At 42.2% G+C, this 20066-nt stretch overlaps 1 protein-coding gene across 1 annotated transcript; it reads right to left on the reverse strand.

The window, feature by feature from the left end:
- Positions 1-15229: 15229 nt before the first annotated feature.
- Ccdc89 (coiled-coil domain containing 89) lies at positions 15230-16653 on the reverse strand. The gene has a single exon (XM_090349127.1). It carries the CDS (start codon positions 16503-16505, stop codon positions 15381-15383), a length of 1125 nt encoding a protein of 374 aa, XP_090205253.1. The 5' UTR covers positions 16506-16653; the 3' UTR covers positions 15230-15380.
- Positions 16654-20066: the final 3413 nt, after the last annotated feature.

A 20066-nucleotide genomic window follows, 5' to 3' on the forward strand; every position in this document is an offset into this window, starting at 1 on the left:
CAGGACACTGTTAAATACACAATTCGGGGCCTGGAGTGGCCTGGTGGTAGCGTGCTTGTCTAGCTTCTAGCTTTAGCATGTATGAAGTCCTGGGTTCGATTCCTCGGTACCACATATACAACACATACACACACGCACACACACATACACACACAAATCTGGACAGTGCTCAGGACCTGAGTTCAAGCCCCAGGACTGACCAAAAACAAAACAAAACAACCTCAAATCATGGTTAATGTCCGGTCAACCCTTAAGTACTTCATTCAATGCTTTTCATTTAATTAAGCTAAGATGCTGGATGCTCAAGTGATTTGACTTTGTATTTGAGAGCTATTAGATCCTTCACAGGCTGTCAGCCAAGGAGCCAGCCAGACTGCCCTCATGTGAATACCAGGTGCTTTGAACACACCAGACACTGAAGTGCAACTCTCACTCCTAAGAAGCCCTGTTCCAAGGTAATATTGAACTTCTTGCTAACACAAGCCTCATCAAATTCTGGATGATGCTGCAGACATTTCCACCTAGGCCAGAAGGAGAGAAAGTCCTCTGATTGCCCAACAGAGCTGGTATAAACTCAATTCTTTCATTTACAAGAGGGACTGCCTTGAATGGTGATATGAGTGAGGAACTGTGCAAGTCTGGTGCAGATAGCCTTGTCCACTCCCTTCCTAACTAAATAAGCAAGCTGAGAGTTTAAAGTACTTGAATGGCTTTTGCTGAAAAGTACTACCTTCTTGAGCTAACTGCTTGAGCACTGACTTCTTGATCCCAGGAAACTGGAGAAAAGTTTGTCTTTGCTCTAAGCTATTTACTCAGCAGTCATTTTTGAATTCTGGAAGATCATGTGAGGCCTAAATTAATTTTGAAGTTTGATGAACTTCAGTAAAAAGTTATTTCTAAGCAGTCTCCATTTTATAAAATTCTGAGAAATCCCCTAACTGCCTCTTCTCAGGAGAAATGTAAGATTCTCCATCAGTTGTTTACTCAGACAGCTAGCAAGGACATTCGAAGGTCATCTCTAGAACTGCAGCTGTGTTCCACAGCTAGCAAGGACACCTAAGACTAAACTTCTGTGGGAAACCATAACATAAAAAATTGTGAAATGTCTCTATATAAAAGTTAACTAAGGGCCGGGAGTTTGGCCTAGTGGTAGAGTGCTTGCCTAGCATGCACGAAGACCCGGGTTCGATTCCTCGGTTCCACATACATAGAAAAAAGCCAGAAGTGGAGCTAAGACTCAAGTAGTAGAGTTCTAGCCTTGAGAAAGTCCAAGGACAGTGCTCAGCCCCTGAGCTCAAGCCCAGGACTGGCAAAAAAAAAAAAAAAGTTAACTAAAACATGAGGCTGTAAAAATGAAAACTAAAGCTTGTTTATTCTGTACTATAAAAGCTGTGCTAATTCTGTACTCAGGGCCTCCAAGCGTCACTGGTTTCTAAGGCACAGAGGACCAAGCTCAAGCTTGCTAATAAATGGCTCTTTGTTGCTTGCATTGGTCGTGGACTCTGGTTGTCTTTCGGGAGGATTGGGAACTTTGGGTACAACAATCAGAACTGATCAAAAATAATTTTTATGCAGGGTTCAGATAGCTCATGCCTATAATCCCAGTTACCCAGGAGGCTGAGAACTGAAGATCAAAGGGCAAAGCCAAGTTGGGCAGGAAAGCCCATGGGACTCATATCCGATTAACTATGAGAAAGGAAGAGATGGCTCTGTGTTAGTAGAATCCCAGCCTTGAGCAAAAACAGCCCAGGAGTAGCATCCAGTCCATGAGTTTAAACCCAAGGACACACACACAGAGAGAGAGACAGAGAGACAGAGACAGAGACAGAGACACAGTGAGAGAGGTGGGGGGGGAACATAAATATCTTTGTTAGCATCTCTTGGGTCCTCAGACCTCACACCACATTTCCCCAGGGCAGTTTGTAGAATCTGATGCATCAGCATATGCTCCCCTGCCCTAGAACTCTCCTGGGATTGGTCAGTATTCCCACCCTCCACCCAAACGGTAGCTACACACACAGACTACCTCCCTGTCTAGCCCTGAGTTACAGTGATCCATCTGGATAGGGGACAGATGCCGTATTGCTTCCTCTTGCATGGGGGAGATGGCCCCTCTAATAAACCTCCTTATAAACCTCTTTCTCCTGTGCATGACTGTACATACACGACTGTCTCAGTGTGGTCTTCTGGGATGGCTGGGATGGAGTCTTAACTATCTTTATGACAAAAAAATAACAACAACAACAACAGAATCTACCCCCTAAATATCAACAGAAAGTTTCCTCTGGATAGACCACCCATCAGGTAATAATGATAAGTCAAACTCTCCCCTCAAATGATGACGGCAATAATAACTCCTCCAGAACCCCTCCATAATAATTAGGTAGGTCCTGCTTTGATTAAGACTGTTTAATAATTATACCTTTCTCTCTTCCCTTAGTTCTTTATCTAGGTCAAATGATTCCCCCAAAGATGGCTAAGGATGAACGGAAGGGCTGCCTTCTCAGTGGATGCCCATGTCATATAACGACTAGCCTTTCTCTGCTCTTCAGCTTTTCTGACTCTGTTTGGCATGTGGAGTCACAGGAATGTCCGCTTGGAGACTGAGAAGGCACCCTGGTTTGCTGACTCCTTCCCACTTTGTGTCTAATAAAAGGCTTTCCTAGAACAGTTGTTTCTTCTCTACTTTTGCTCTTTATCATTAGTGGAGCGGGCTGAGTTGGTGACACAGCAAAAGGAAAAGGTATGTCAGAGGTAGCAGAGGCGGCAGCAGTGTGCCAAGGGAACAGCAGAACAGTGGCCAAGGAGGAAAAGTGGCCAAGGAGCCTGAGCCGGAAGCACAGGCAACTGTCACTCAGTGCCAGTAGTGGCGACAATGGGTGTCAGCTGCTGGAGGGAAAGCAAGGACCACAAAAGAGACAACACCAAAGATGGAAGAGAAGACAGTCCAGATCGTTGAAAGCTAGAACTGAAGAAAGAAAGTCTTAGCTCTTGTTTCTGTAGGGATAAGGATCCCACAAGGCGCAGCCATACAAGAGCTGTGACATTAGGAGGTGTCTACTGCTCTGGCTGGCTGTGGCTGCTGCCCTCAGACAATAAAAACAAATCAAAACAAAATACCAACAGAATACTAGTAATGGAAGAGCTTTTCCACACTGACTCATAATTTCTATCCATATAGCATAGGACCATCATACTAATGAAGCTGCTTTTGCTGAGACTATCTTCCTAAATTATGTCCACAAATTACCTGAAAGTAGGATAAAATCTTAGTAAGGAGCCAGGTGCCAATGGCTCCTGCTTGTAATCCTAGATACTCAGAAGGCTGAGATCTGAGGATCTTGGTTCAAAGCCAGCGTAGGCACGAAAGTCCATGGGACTCTTATCTCCAATAAACCACTAGAAAACCAGAAGTGACACAGTGACTCAAATTGGTGGAGCACTAGCCTTGAGCTGAAGAGCTCAGGTACAGTGCACAGAATTCAAGCCACATGATTGACCAAAAGAAAAAAAAAAGCAACTTAGGGGGGCCAGGAGTTTGGCCTAGTGGTGAAAGTGCTTGCCTAGCATGAACGAAGACCCGGGTTCGATTCCTTGGTACCACATACATAGAAAAAAGCTGGAAGTGGTGCTGAGGCTCAAGTGGTAGAGCTCCAACCTTGAGAAAGTCTAAGAAGAGTGCTCAAGCCCAGGACTGGCAAAAAAAAAAAGATTTAAGTTCTTTTCTGAACCTTTCCATTTTATTTGACTTACCTACTTTAGATGTGCAAAAGGATTTTATTTTCATTTCTCCAAATACATTTATGATATTCTTTGATCAGATTCACTCCCTCTGTTGCTCTGTCTCATTCCCCCTCCTATCAGATCCTAAGTTCATTAAGGATAGATTTCCTTTCTAACTACAGAAGAAAATTGTCAGTTCATCCCCTAAGATGTGAATACATTTTTCTGTTGGAACAACCAGAAGTCAATGCTACATTGTGTCAGTTATTTGATGTATTAGGAGCAAACGTTATCAGCTAAGAAAAAGTTAGGGATTAAATTCTGTCCTCACGAGTGACCTGGAAGCCCAATCTCTGTATTTCAGTATGACCCCTTATTTGGAAACAAGGTTTTTACAGAGGTAATAAAGTTGAAATGAGGCTATTCGGGCGTGCCCGAATCCAGTATCACTTGTGTCCTTATAAAACAAAAAAATTAGACACAAACTCAAAAATAAGAAGACAAGATGGAAATCTACAGGAAGAGTAGTCTTGTAACTATATGGATCTATAACCCAAGGAATGCCAAAAATTGCTAGCAAACCGCAGAAGCTGAATGACACTTTAAGAAAGGATTCTGCCGTAAAGCCATTAGTGAACACAGCCTTCCTTAGCAACCTGATTTCTAACTTGTAGCCTCCAGCGCTGAGAGCCCTACATTTTTGTTACTCAAAGCTATCTAGTTTTTGCTGCTTTGCCACAGCAAACCTGTGGAGAAAATTGCTGTTTTCAAAAGGCATTTGCAAATCTTTTCTCTGTATAGTTAACACCAGTGTGAAATTCATGCCATGTCTTGGTAGTTTTAGCTTTCTGGTATCCTCTCTTTGCAGTGATACTTTAGGGTCACTCAGTAACTGACAATGAGGATTTAAAAGCAGATAGTCTGAAACAAATGCATTCTTTCACTCATTGTACCAACATCAAGGGTCATTTGTTGACCATAAATCTATGTGTCTAAAGGACCCAGTGGAAGAGGAAGGATTGATTCTGATTGGGAAGTCTCAAGAATTCTGACAGGAACTGAGGTAAACATGGATGTGAGCATACTGGGATTGATCCAGGTCGAGGATCAATTATTTGAATCCACTGTGACTGTTCATTCCACAGCCCTAGACAGCACTGCTATTGGAACTGTAGTTTTTTTTTTCTTTTTGATCAGCCATGGGGCTTGAACTTTGGGTCTGGGCACTGTCCCTTAGCTCTTGGGCTCAAGGCTAGCACTCTAACACTTTGAGTCACAGCACCACTTCTGGTTTTCTGTGGTTAATTGGAGATAAGATTTTCATGGTCTTTCATGCCCACGCTGGCTTTGAATTGTGATCCTCAGACCTCAGCCTCCTAAATAGCTGGGATTACAGGTGTGCTGGGCTGGAACTGTAGTTTTCTTATACCAGGGCTGGAACTGTAGTTTTCTTATACCAGAACAGGAAGTGCTCTCTGAAGGATTCTAGGTTACTGTAACCACATGCTTTCCTCTGTTTTTGGACAATTATTATACATTTTACAAATCTTAGCTTAGATACACACTTCTAGTAAACAGAACTTTCCCTATTCTTGTCTACATTAGGTTTGGAGACCCTCCTATGCATTTAAATGTCATTATTCTTAAACATTTTTCTCACCTACTAGGGTGCAATTTCAGTAACAATGAAGTCTGTGTTTGATTTGTATTGTATCCCAATAATTTACATAGTGTCTGACCAATAATCAACTCTGACAAATATCTGCTAAATTGAGTCAACATACTAATAAACGAGTAGTAATATTGTGACATTAAAATGACTGACAAGCTTGCCCTACCTCTACCATCTTCTTTTAGTACAAACCAAGAGCCAACACCCAATTTAATTGCTTGAGTTGAGAACGCACCCTCTCTAACATCGAAAGTGTACACAGACATGTAAAATTCATGATATAAGCTGACATAGTAAAATCTTTAAATTTAGGAGAGAAACACTATTCGCTAGGGAGACACTCTTTAGGTTAGAACAGGCATCATGATGCCATATGTTGTTGCATATTCGTGGAAGCAGAAGCTTCTAGCTGAATGACCTGACCTAAATCTGTCAGGCCATATTTGGTTTGATCCAAAATATGTCTTGCCTACCTAGTTCTTAGAGAAAAAAAATGTCTGCAGGCTTCTGAATCACTTATGTAAAAATAGAGCTTACTGGGATATTAAAAATAGATATATGGAAGGTTCTTTTATTTTTTGTATTTAATTTTCATCCCCTTTGAACAGGCAATATATTTATATAGTTTAAAATTTGAATGAATTAAAAATGGATACATTGAGAAGTTTCCTTCTATGATTTTGCCTCTTATTTACCATACCACTAATAAATGCTCCTACTCATATTTTCCAATATTTTTATGCATGTAAGAATATATTTTTACACTTACTCCATTTGCCTCTTCTGTTGCACAAAAGATAGTATACATATAACATACATATATAATCTCACAGGGTTCTATATCAATACACAAAGAGTTTCCTTTCTCTTCCCTTTTTTTTCAGTTTTCATTATTGGTAGGTAGCACATTTAACAGTTAAATACATTTAAGTAATGTATTTAAATAATGTAACATTTAAATGTTACATTATTAACACATTTAATAATGTTACAGTTAATAATGTAACATTTAAATATGTAACATTTAAATACATTTAAATAGTGCTGCAGGCAGCATTGGTAACTAGATAACCAATTGAACTAGAAACCAGCTAACAAGTAACTATCTTAATATTTAAAATACAGCTCTTGTACCAAAGGAACAAAAGGCACATGGTATCCTTAATATGTGGCTACTAGATCCAAACCTTACAAGAGCAAGGACTCGATATTTGCATACTCAAAGCTATGGACATGGTATTGGAAATATAAACACAACTACATAGACATAAAAACGTATGACTCTATAGACATAATGTTTTATTACATACAAACCCTCAGCCTAATTTTAATTATGTTCTAAAATCTAAGTGCCAGTGATGATATATGGAGATTCCCTTCTTGAATACTTGTTAAATATGTCATTTGAAATACGATGTAAAAATCAATGTTAATAAATTTTTAATAAAAAGTACAGCTCTGTTTCGATTATCCTTTATTTTTATCACCTTCTTGGGGAAGAAAAAAGCCTGCTAGTCACAATGGAATTATATTAAGGCCAAATCTTCTGATATTCATTTCCAGAGGTTTCTTTCAGCTGGATTAAGCCTCCTTTTTTTGTCTACAGTTGCACTACATTCTAATGTATAAAGGGCCTAGACTTCATTTAACCTATTTCAATGGGATATAAGCTATTTCCTGTCTTTTGCTATTATAAACACAATGATGCAATGAATAATCTTTCATTATCCAGTTCTCTAACACTATAAAAAAATACATTAGATAGCCAGGTGCCAGTGGTTCACAGCTCTAGTCCTAACCAGTCAGGAGGCACCCGAAAGCCCATGAGACTCTTGTCTCCAATTAACCACCAGAAAACTGAAAGTGGCACTGTGACTCAAGTGGAAGAATCCTAGCCTTGAGCTGAAGAGCTCAGAGATAGTGCCTAGGCCCAAAGTTCAAGTCCCATGATCGACCAAAAAACAAACAAAACAGAAAAACCACTGGATAGGCACACCATGAGCACACATTCCTCTTAAGTCTCTGTATGGATTTTTTCTTGGTTGTTCTCTAAGCATCTGTCTCTGGCCTATTCTCATTCCTTACTTTTCGATCAACAAATTTCAAGGGCACTAGAGTGAATCTTATAAAATGGCTCTGACCATTTAGGTTCTACAAAAGAAGAGCTCATTTTTATTTTTTGCTAGTCCTGGGGCTTGAAATCAGTACTGTTAGCACTCTACCACTTGAGCCACAGCACCACTTCCGGCTTTTTCTGCATATGTGGTATTGAGGAATCTAACCCAGGGCTTCATGCATGCTAGAAAAGCACTCTACCACTAGGCCATGCTCCTGGCTCAAAAGGAGCAATTTTATATGGTTCAACCTTATATATAAAAAAAAGAAATATATATATATACACACACACACACATATATATATATTTGGTTGTAGGGCTTGATCTCTGGGCCTGGGCACTGTCCCTGAGCTTTCTCAAGGCTAGCGATATACCACTTGAGCCACAGCACCACCTTTGACTTTTTTTTTCTGTGATTGTGATACCAAGGACTCCAACCCAAGATTTTGTGTATGCTAGGCAAGCACTCTACCCCTAGGCCCCGCTCCTGGCCCAGCTTGTACAAATAAATCATAAGCAGTACTGTCCTTAGAGCTGTGGATCCCCACCCTATGTACCTTCGGGGAAACAGTTGCCACCCAAGGAGGAGGGAAAGGAGAGGTGCTGGCATTTGTGTGCATCAGGTTCCCTGGCAGGGCAGCCTGAATAAGGGTGAGAAGAGGTCTGCGGTTCCATTTGTAAACTTGCCATGGGCTTCCTGGGTCCCTTCCTCCTCCTCCACTGTTCCTTGCACTTCCTGTAAGTCTGGCCAGTCTGGCTTTCAAGATTCCCTAATATTCTGACGTCAACCTATTTGTGTAGTTTAATCTGAAGTCATGTTTCTCTGTATCTCCTTATCTCAACAATTCATCATTTCAACAAAAATTGTGAGCATTTTTCAAAACCTCTCTGGGTCTGAGAATATGGCCTAGTGGAAGAGTGTTTGCCAAGCATACAAGAAGCCCTGGGTTAAATTCATCAGTATCACATATGCAGAAAAGCTGGATGTGGTGCTGTTGTACCCGAATTCCTAGAACCCCCAAAAGACCACCAGAGGCCACAGTCAAAGCTAAAAAGCAGGGGTCGTTTTATTTACGAGTTTAGACTCGGGCCTCCGCGTACCAGCAGCCGGCAACGCTGAAAAGGCCCTGAGAAAGAACTTTACACTGCTTTTATAGGAAAAGTACCTGATTGGCTATTTAACTCAAACCACTGGTCGAATCAGAGCTCAGGTGTTTAACCACTGAGCACCAAGCTGTTACCACCTGGGGTTCAAGTACATGGGCCCTAAACCAGGGGGGAAGGGGTCATTCCTAGAACATGGAACAATCTTGGCACAACATTCCCCCCTTTCCCATGATACTTTTAGAGCCAATCTTGGCTATTTCTGCATACCATAATCACACAAAGGCCTAAGGGTCCAGCTAAGGCAGAAAACAAGGTTGTCAACCAAGGGGAAAAATTCCTTCACTTTGCTCCCTTTCCCATTTTAACACCATTAGGTGGAAATGCACAACTATGCCCATAACTATTAGTTTTGGCAGCACAACTTAATTTTTAACGGGCTACTTTTAGTCCAATCAATCTTCCACATTGTCTCTGCCGAGGGTTCTATGAAGTCTGGAAGCGGTCCACTGGCTTGGCATGGGTATAATGGATCCAAGAAGCTACTCCGTCTACCTTGAGGGTGGTGGGTGTTGTCAGGATGACCTGAAAGGGTCCTTTCCATCGTGGCTCCAGATTTTCTTGCCGGTGGCGTTTCACGAATACCCAGTCACCTGGTCTATAGCGATGAGGCACGAGAGGTGGTTCTGTCTTGTACAGGTCCCTCAGCTTGGGCCAGACTTCTTGGTGAGCCTTTGCAGGGCTTGGAGTGAAAACAAAAGTTCAAAATCACCATCCTCTTCTTTTTTAACAAGATTTTCTTTAAGATTGGGTCTTATAAGGGGAGGTCTACCAAACATTATTTCATAGGGGGTAAGTCCTAGTTTAAAAGGGGAGTTTTGAACCCTGAACAGAGCATAGGGGAGAAGAGCTACCCAGTTTGCACCAGTCTCCACGGTCAATTTGGTCAGGGTCTCTTTTAATGTTCTATTCATTCTCTACCTCCTGAACTTTGGGGTCTATAGGCACAATGTAATTTCCAATCTGCCCCAAGTATGGAAGCCAGTCCCTGACTTACCTTCAAGACAAATGCAGGTCCATTGTCTGAACCTATCATTACTGGAAAGCCATACCTGTGTAAAATGTCCTCAAGTATCTTCTTAGCCACTATCTGTGCAGTTTCCCTTTTAGTGGGGAAAGCCTTGACGCATCCTGGGAAAGTATCTACAAAAACTAACAAATACTTATATCCATACTTCCCTGCTTTTACTTCAGTAAAGTCTACCTCCCAAAAGGCTCCTGGCTTATCCCTTTGCTGTCTTGTCCCTAAATTTTGCTGATGTCTCCCTACATTATTTAGCTGACATACTCTGCAACCTGAAATAATCTGATCAATTTTGACAAACCGGACTACGAATTAAGTCTTGCATCTTTCTGGCTCCCAGATGAGTACTATGGTGAATTTTTTGTAGCACCTTCATCCCTAATTTTTCTGGGAGTGCTATGTGACTCCTGGAATCTCTCCACCATCCACCAAGAAGCTGTACCATAGGTAGTTTCTCAATCCATTGCAAGTCTTCCTTCGTATACCCTGGGATCGGTGGTAAGACTCTGGATCCTGGGTCTGGGAGTTGGAGGGCTAGAGCTGCAGTTGAAGATAAGGCCACCTCCCAGGCAGTCTGGTCAGCCAGATGATTGCCCCTGGACACTAGATCTACAGGTTTCTGGTGTCCTGGGCAATGGACTATTGCCAGTTTCTTTGGTTCCCAAAGAGCAGCCAGGAGTGCCAATATTTCCTCCTTATTTTTGATAGTCTTTCCTTCTGCTGAAAGGAGGCCCCTCTCTCTGTATATTGCCCCGTGTATGTGGGCAGTGGCAAAAGCATACCGACTGTCTGTATAAACTGTCAGTCTTTTATCCTTATCCAGTCTTAAAGCTTGGGTTAAAGCCACCAATTCCTCTCTTTGTGCTGACGTTCCTGGAGGCAGGGACTCAGCCCAGATTACTTCAGCCTCTGAGACTACTGCAGCCCCTGCATACCTCTGTCCTTGGTGTATAAAGCTGCATCCATCGGTGAACCAGACAATCTCCGCATCCGGCAGAGGCTCATCTTGCAAATCCTCTTACTCCATGCACTTGGGCCAAAACCTCAGCACAATCATGAAGTGGGGCTTCCAGGTCTGGATCTGGCAGTAGCGAGGCTGGGTTAAGGGCAGTTGGAGGCTGGAAAAGAATCTTGAGAGGGTTTAGCAATAGTCCTTGATAATGAATCTGGGCATTACTGAGCCATCGGTCTGGGGGCTGTTTGAGAATGCCCTCGATGACTACCACGGAAGTTTTGCATTGCCACTGGTCCGATCTGTTCCTTTTCTTTTTCGGCATTCCCTAGCCCAGTGACCAAACTCTTTGCAGTAAGCACATTGATCTTTGCTCAAATCTCGAACTGAAGATCTCAAAGATTGTGGGCCATGTGAACCTCTTTGTGGTGGTCTTCCCTGTTGAACTACAGCAGCCAGTACTTTAGTCATTCTCTCTGTTGCTCTCAGCTGTTTCTCCTCTGAGGCATCCCTATTATTAAAAACTCTCTAAGCAATCCTGAGTAAGTCTTGGATACTTTTTCCTTCTAGGTCCTCTAATTTCTGTAGCTTCCTCTTAATATCTGAAGCCGCCTGGTTAACAAAAGGACATGACTATAGCTGCCTGATTCTGAGGGGCCTCGGGGTCCATTGGGGTGAACCGTCTAGGCTTTCTCTTAGTCTCTCTAAATACTCAGAGGGAGTTTCTGTTTTACCTTGAAAAACTGAATACACCTTAGCCAAATTAGTGGGCTTGTGAGCAGCAGCCCGGAGACCCCCATTAGAGTCTGGCGATACACCCGTAGCCTTCCCCTACGTTCTGCAGTGCTGTAGTCCCATTTATTCTAAATGAAAGAGTGCACCAAAAGTCTCAGATTTCTACAGACAGGTGACATTGATAAACAAATTCACATTTAAATCTCTAAAACTTTAACTCAAGGAAATAGCCAAATTCCCTAATACTGCTGGGCTAAACAAGATACAATATTTACAATATAAACAGCGCTACCCAATTACATTTAAAGCGCGCAAAATTAATATCAGCTGTACATTTTCTGGAAGTTTGTTTTAAGAGTTTTGCCAATCTTACTCTTGCAGGTGAGAACCAAGTTCTTTTATAAGGTAATTTAGTTTGTTACAACTGCTGCCATGCGGAAGCGGCCATACCAGGCCCGAGACCTAGAAATACCTTAAAAAGCAAGATAAAAGTAGAAACCTTTAAGTACCCACAAATTTTGATGGCATGCCTGGCAGCAGTCAGAGTGAGGAAGACACCTGGGGCCCTGAAATACTCTCAGGGGGCGCCTCCCCATGAAGACTCCCATTCTCTGGCAGCCCGAGGGCCAAGGCCAACCTACCTATCAGGGGGGCAAGAGTGACACCTCGGTCCTGGGGGAGAAAGACTGATGCCTCTGTCCTGCCATCAATTGTGTTAGTGACAAGGACACAAAAAACAAGAATCCATAAAACGTCTAACAAAACATTCAGGGCTGGTACCAGACAAGGCAAAAACATTTAACGGAGAAGCAGAGACCTTTAAGTAAACCCCAAATTTTCTCTTTAAAATGTTGCAAGACCAAGTCTAGGTTAAGAGTAAGGAATTTTATCAGGGTGGCCAGATCACCCTGGTAAGGAAATTTTTCTCCCTAACCTTCCAAATTGTGGGAAGGCTGGAGGTGCCCTCTGGGGGCAAGAGGGTATTCTGAGCCTGACCCATCTCGGCAGGGAGCAGCACCCAAACTGAAAGAGAAACTAAACAAACAGAAACAACATACACATGCGTGCCCAGGCTGATAACCAGAAGGGAACTGTTAGACAGAGGGGCAGTCACAGCAGGATCGTCCTAACAGCCTGGGTGGGGCTATCAGACAGAGGGACGGTGGCAGCATGGCCGTCCTAACAATAGTTCCCCAGAAGGGCGCAGGAGAGGTCTCCCACTGGCCCCGTCAACAATCCTATAGCCCGTCCACCAGGATTGACCCAGATACAGAACCTATAGGCAACCCAGATTAACAAAGTATCAAATAAAACATAATACACAGAGACAAACGAAGCCAGCCTATTTACCGCGGCTTTCCACGACCCCTTGACTAGGTATCTGAGTGGACTTGGGGGTTTCCAGCCCATGCACCAAATGTTGTACCCGAATTCCTAGAACCCGAAAATGACCACCAGAGGCCACAGTCAAAGCTAAAAAGAAGGGGTCATTTTATTTACGAGTCTAGACTCGGGCCTCCACGTACCAGCAGCTGGCAACACTGAAAAGGCCCTGAGAAAGAACTTTACACTGCTTTTATAGGGAAAGTACAATTACCTGATTGGCTATTTAACTCAAACCACTGGTTGAATCAGAGCTCAGGTGTCTAACCACTGAGCACCAAGCTGTTACCACCTGGGGTTCAAGTACATGGGCCCTAAACAAGGGGGGGGGGGTCATTCCCAGAACATGGAACAATCTTGGCACAACAGTGCTGTGTCTCAAGTGGCAGAGGGATAACTTTGAGAACGCTCAGGGACAGTGCCTAGGCCCCGAGTTCAAACTTCAGGACTCGAAAAAAACAAAACAAAACAAAAAACAAAAAAACTTGTTTAAGTTTCATGCAATGCTGCCTCAAATAATTCTTTCTTCACTAGATGAAATCCTTGAATAATGTAATTACAGAGAGCCCTCTTTATGGTCCCAACCATTCCTCCAGCAGTCCAATACCGAGTGTGCCATGTCTGTGAACTCAACATTCCCTGATTAGACACTTCACATTCTATGCAATGTTTTAGTGTTTTGTGGTCGTCCATACACTAGACTTGGGGACTCATCCAAGGCAGGAAGTACTTTCTTCCTGCTTATCCTCAGTGTCTGCCCCATAACATGGGACTCAGTAGTCAATAATGACCTTTCAATGGGGGTGAAAAATAATTTCATATTCAATAATAATCCAGCTGCAATCTCAGCTCCCCTAATGACCAAGTAGCTTTAAGCAAATTACTGAAATTCAGTCTTTTCTTTGAAATGAGTATACTTTCTCAAATACCCATAAGGATTAAACAATATAATTCACCCAAGTTGCTTCAGTTTAATAACAGTATGGGCCCAATAAAGGGCAATCAGGGCTAAATTAGAGTCTATGTTCTGGTTCATTGTAAGCTTTTAAGAGGAAGGAAATGTCTTTTTAAACCAGCAATGTGTTTAATTTGGAAGAAAAAATTTTGTATGCTAGAGCATCATCTTTCTAAATGTGTAAAAATAGATTACAAAATTGCCTAAGGTAAGGAAATCTTGCTTTAACAAGTTTTACTAAAAATCCCTGAAATAATATATTTTTACCTAATTTGTGTAACTCTTGGTACTACTGATTTTAAATGAGATGGATGAGAAAAATACTGCATTAAAAACTCTTTTTAAGAAGTGTTCATAATATCTGTACATCATCAATTAAACACAGGAAAATATGAAAATGTAAGGTATACTTTAACAATTTCCTTTAAATTTTTTTTAAAATTAAAATTTACATAACTTTATGTAACTATTCCTACAAAATTGGTGTAATGCCCTAAGTATTCATGTGTATTTTCAGCTTAGATTTTTTAAAAAGGAAAAAGTTAATTGCAAGAAAATATACTAATAGAGAATGAAAAACACCTCTGTTAGTATATAAATCATACCATCTGCTATGACTTTTACACTGACTTGAGGTCTATTAGCATACTGTGTAATATTTGAGATAGTTTTTCTAAATTCTGTCAACTTAGAAAATGGAATGTGATTTCAGCTGTTGGAAAAAAATAAAGCTCGATTTAACCAATTTGAATATTGCTCATATGGTGCCGGGGCCAACCGGCAGCAAACCAGGGTTCACAGATTGGGATTCCTGAAATAGGGGGCAAGGACTAGGAAAAAATAGAAGAGAGACAAACAGATGGGGTTCAGGAGGGCTACAGCCCAAATCAGGAGCCACAGCTTAAGAAGCCTGTAGCCCAAGACCGTAGCCCCGTTTATTTCCAGTTCTCAATCTTAAATACACTTCTTTAAACTAGGGAACTGCCAGGGGCTACATTCGTACAAACAATAGCAAGTCTGAAATAGGTTGAATGAGAAGCTATCAAGTCCCAAACAGGTTAAATGAGAAGCTATTGACACAGCCCAAAATCATGATAAGAGCTTACTTCCTTGTGTACTCAATTGTGCGGGTCCAAGGTCACTGACCCCACAGTCAGTCCCCAACATCATGGAATGAATATGAAGTTAGCTTTGATAAATAATGATCTAAATTGTTCCCACGCTAATGCAAAATAAAAGCAGATCCTTTCTCCTGCACAATATTTCCTACTATATTATCCTAACATCTAACATCTGTTGGCTTATTATGTTTACAGGGACTATAAACCTATTTATCTACAATGGTAAATTGTGCTGCCTACTTCGTTCCTATAATGATAAATCTCAATCCTGATTCAATTAAAAAAAAAACCGTCAGGATTTATGCCAACATCTGAGATTGATCATGAGAAAGTTATGGGACATGGACAATACAGATAGGAAGAATTCAAAGGCACAGAAGGATCTGTGGATAAACCTTATGTATTCTAGGTTGCATAACTGAAATTTGATGTTTTATAATAACAATCACATCAGAGTATCTTTTCATTGGGTTGCCTTTTTTTTTTTTGTACTTAAAAACAGAAGACATGGAATCACATCTTTGCTCTCGAACGCTTAACTGGAGAAAAGAGAACCTAGGTGGCGGAGTTTGGCATTGAGTTCTCTCTCCTTGCTTAAAAGATCCAGGCTGTGCTTTTTGAAGGCTTCTGATTGCAGCCTGAGTTCATCGTAGGCCTTTTGGATCCCATCCACTTGGCGCTGCAGTTCCCGGACTCTCAAGTTGCAGTCTACTGCAGCTGCCTCTTGCTCGAACCTCTCTTGGGCAAGCCTCCTGGCTGCAGAGGCCATCTCCAACTTCTCCTCGAGCTGGCGGATCTCGGCCTGCTTGCTCTGAAGCATCTTGCCCCTCTCCATGGACAGCTGCAGCAGCTCCTCCTTCTCCCGCGTGACTGCCTGCAGTCGGGCCTGCAGCTCCAGGCTCAGGCTGCTCTGCGCCTCCCGGGCCCTGGCCATCTGCTCCTCGGCCTGCTGGTGCTGCTGCTTGAGGCCCTGCAGCTGGTGGCGCAGCTGATCGGTCTCCTTAGCATAGGCGCCGGCCTGCTGGCTCTGCAGCTCCCGCAGCTCCTTCTCCCGGGCCTGCGCCTGGCAGGAGTCTCGCGCGTGTCTCTGTTTCAGAGCCTCCAGCTCCTTGGCGAGGGCCTCGCTCCTGGCTGTGAGCTGCAGGACTTGGGCTTCCTTGTCCTGCAGAGCTTGGCAGAAGAGGCTCTGGTTCTCCAGCTTCAGCTTCTCGTTCTCCTCCCTCAGCCGGATGTTCTGCTGTTTGTGTTCGTCTTTGAAGCGGATCATCAGCTCGTGGTTGTCGGCCAGGGACTTAAAGCGCTCCTCCAGCTTGTGGGCGCGCTCTCTTTGGGTCTTCAGCTTCTCCGCCTCCTCCGCCCTCTTCTCCTCCAGCTCCGTGTTGAGCAGCTCCAGGATCTGGCAGCGCTCCAGGGCTTCATCCGACCTCCGCTTGAGGATGCAGATGAGCTGGGACTGCTCTTGGATCCGGGAGCGGAGCATGGCCTTCTCGCCCTTCTCCTCCTCCGTCAGGCCCCGGAGGTTGGCCAAGGCCTCCTTCAGCTCGTTCATCTCCTTAAACTCCATCTCCTCGTCCTGGTTTTTCATGGTTTGCTTTTGCTTTTCCAGAGGTCTTTCCGGTGGTGGGATGTCCATCCCGCGAGGCTTCTCTTCCTGAGGCATCGGGCACTCGGTCTTCCTCCTCCATGTACACGGTGATTGCAGGCAGTCCTCTCCCCTCGGCTTTCAAAAGCCGGCTGGGCGTTGCTAGGGACGCTCGGCACCGGCCAAATTGCGAGATGGCCCTGTAAGGAGTCTTCTGATTGGCGGACAGACCTTCAACTCGCTGTGAAGCAACCACACCCCCAGGCGAGGGGGCGGGGCCGGGGAATCCAAAGCCAATACGGTTTGGGTTAGCTAGCTTTTCTGGCCAATCACAGTCCTCAGCTCACAGCCAAGGTCCCGCCTCTACAGCGCGGGGGCACCAACCTCAACGTCCCTCAGGCATGGGGAGAGGAAAAAGACCTCTACCGGACTTCCAGGAGAAAACAAACTCTCTTCAGTTGTCATAAGAGAAATCATTGTCCGCAGGAACACGATTCCGCAAACATTTTGCAATCTATGAATACAGAGTAGCAGTCATAATCTTTGAAATCCACGAGTTTAAATTGAGTGCGAGTCGGCCCTCCTAGTATTTGACTTTTCATATTTAATATTAAAACAGGGAAATTTCCCCTGGCATTGTCGTTATTTGGGAACAGATACGGTAGAAAATAGTCTGTACTTCTGCTTTTACCCATCAGCAAAATGAGTTTTTTTCTTAAACGGCCGAATGCACATTATAAATGTGAATAACAGTGAAACAAAAATAAAAAGGGCCAAATGAGGCTTATATCAAGTTCAATTCCAGATGAATTGGTTAAATATAAGTGAAGTGAAAGTATTAAAAATGAAAAGAAAAGAGAGGCATCAAATCTAGGTTAGAAAAGACTTTAAGCTGAAGCTTTACCTAAGCAAAAGGTTAGACAACTGAAAATCTATGGCATGTATAATTTTTAAAGTGATGTATTCTCTCGAGTCTTTGTAGCCTCATCCCATGGACTTGCCTGGCCTTTTACGTCCTAGCAAATCCACCTACAAAGTTGCCTCAACCAACCAGCCTTTGCCCCTGTCCCCGGTTGTTGCTTTTCCTGGAATCCCTTGCACATCCTCACCCTGAAGTGGTTCATTTCTTCAGCTTTTTGATAAATAATTATCTCCTCTGTGAAGGTTTTTTGTGGTCCTTATATCTACTCATCTCTTTCCACTCACCTCTTTACTTGCATCCACTATTGCCTGTTTGATACTTGCAGTGAGCACAGGAAAGCTTTCCTGTAATCATTGCTTGCCTGCACCACATACATTGTGAGATCATACATGCTAAGGACTGTGCCCATTTGTTTCATTCTTGGAGTTGAGAACAATGCCTGGACTCAAACAAAGATGTATGAAATGTATAGCAGAAATAAAAATCAAATTGAGAGAAATAACCATAATCATACCAGACATTTTACCATGTCTACATATTAATAAAACAGTAACATGCTGCATGAGAAATGAATAAATTCACAAACAAGGGAATAGAAATGCCTACGAATTGAACTCCAACAGTGATCTACCAGTGGCAAATTAAAAGATCATTTCTTTTATCAAATTAATAAAAAAAATCCTATTGTATTACTTCCCAGGACTGGTAAGAGTACAGTGAAAAAGGCATTCTTCTGTACCATTGACAAAACTTAACAGTATATATTAAAAACATAAAATATTTTATATCTTTTGAACTAGTAATTGCTCTTCAGAGGAAATCTTTTCTTGGGAACTAATCTGACAGAAAACATTTCATGCAAATCTTTTCATTGAAGTATGATTTATAGTCATTAAAAAGCTAGGGGCCAGGTTTGTAGTGCAAGCCTGTAATCATAGCATTTGGGAGGCAGAGGCAAAAGTATTTCAAGTTCAAAGTCAGCCTGAATTACACAGCAAATTTAAAGCTAGCCTGAGCCTTAACTTTAGACCCTGGCTCAATAAAACCAAATAATTTAAAATAAACATTTAAGGGCCAGGAGTTTAGCCTAGTGGTAGAGCATGCACGATTCCTTGGTACCACCACATAGAAAAAGCCAGAAAAGGTGCTGTGGCTCAAGTAGTAGAGAGCTAGCCTTGAGAAATCCCAAGGACAGTGCTCAGGCCCTGAGTTCAAGAACCAGGACTGGAAAAAAAAATTTAAAGGAAGAGAGAAGGGAGAAATGGATAATGGAAATAAAGTAGAAAGAGAAAAGCTAGAAACTTAAAAGTCTAAAAAGGAAGTGTTAAAAAAAATATAAGGGCAAGGAGTGTGGTCTAGTGGTAGAGTGTTTGCCTAGCATACATGAAGCCCTGGGCTCAATTCCTTGGTACCACATACACAGAAAAGTGGTGCTGTGGCTCAAGTGGCAGAGCCTTAAGAAAGCCTAAGAATAGTGTCAAGGTCCTGAATTCAAGCCCCAGGACTGGCAAAAAATTGAAAACTGGGAAATTTTCCTAAACTAAAATTATGAAAACTTTAGGCTACTGAATTTTTGGAGGTAAAAGTTACCTCCAAAGACTTTTAAAACATAAATTCGCTGCACTTTTTAAGTTCCTTTTTCACATTTCCTTCAATATCAAGCTTCATATGCTGAATTAGAGTGTGTAAGATTAAGGAAGCTATCCGAAGGCTAGAATAGTCTTCTAATTTAACATGCATTGAAAATTATATCTGTAATATGGTTGTGTGATATAATTAAATGAGTTTATAAAATGTATTTCCATTTATCTTTTTTCTTCTTCCCCAGATTTATATTTAATATCAAAATTTGTTTAAATAACACCAAATCAATGGTTTTCTTATCAAGGCAAAGAACTTTAAAAGATTCTCTAACATATGGTACTTGGAACCCATGAACAATATGAATACTATTGCTTTTCTAAGAAGGTAGAGGTTAATAATCACTTTTCCCTCTTCTTTGCTCAGCCATTTCCCCCCTGCCACCCTTTGATCCTGAAAATATTTAATATATTCTCCTCTCAGAGGTCCAAGTCATAAAATTAGGCCAATTCTCTGCCTAGTGGTGAAAGATGAGCCTCCTCCATTTGCCTACATTAAGTGTTAACAGCATAAACTACTATTTAAAGAGCTTATAGTGTGTGGTACTTGGCATTTGAATATCTCTTGTTTAATCCTGACACTGCAAAGACAGACATTATAATCTACATTTGATAGTTTATAGCAAACAAGACTCAGAGAGATTAAGTTAATTTCCCCAAGTCACCTAGAGACTAAGGAATAAGGACAAGATTTAAATCCAAATCTTTTTTAAAAAATACAAATCCCACAGTCTTGGACCATACCTTAATCTTTCACTTCATGTATTAATTTCACATGGACAGAGAAATTATAATCCCAGCTCTCAAGATTATTATAGTGATAGTGACAAAGAAGACCATCAACTGAGATGGGAAGGGGAGCAGTAATAACCATTATTTTGATTAAAAAAAAAAAACAACTCAATTGGGCTGGGAATTTGGCCTTAGTGGTAGTGTGCTTGCCTAGCATGCATGAAGACCGGGGTTCGATTCCTCGGTACCCCACATACATAGCAAAAAGCTGGAAGTGGTGCTGAGGCTCAAGTGGTAGAGTGCTAGCCTTGAGAAAGTTCAAGGTCAGTGCTCAAGCCCTGAGCT

Source organism: Megascapheus bottae, chromosome 16 (genome assembly GCF_031878675.1).
Source record: "Megascapheus bottae isolate mThoBot1 chromosome 16, mThoBot2.hap1, whole genome shotgun sequence".
Taxonomy (NCBI): Eukaryota; Metazoa; Chordata; class Mammalia; order Rodentia; family Geomyidae; genus Megascapheus; species Megascapheus bottae.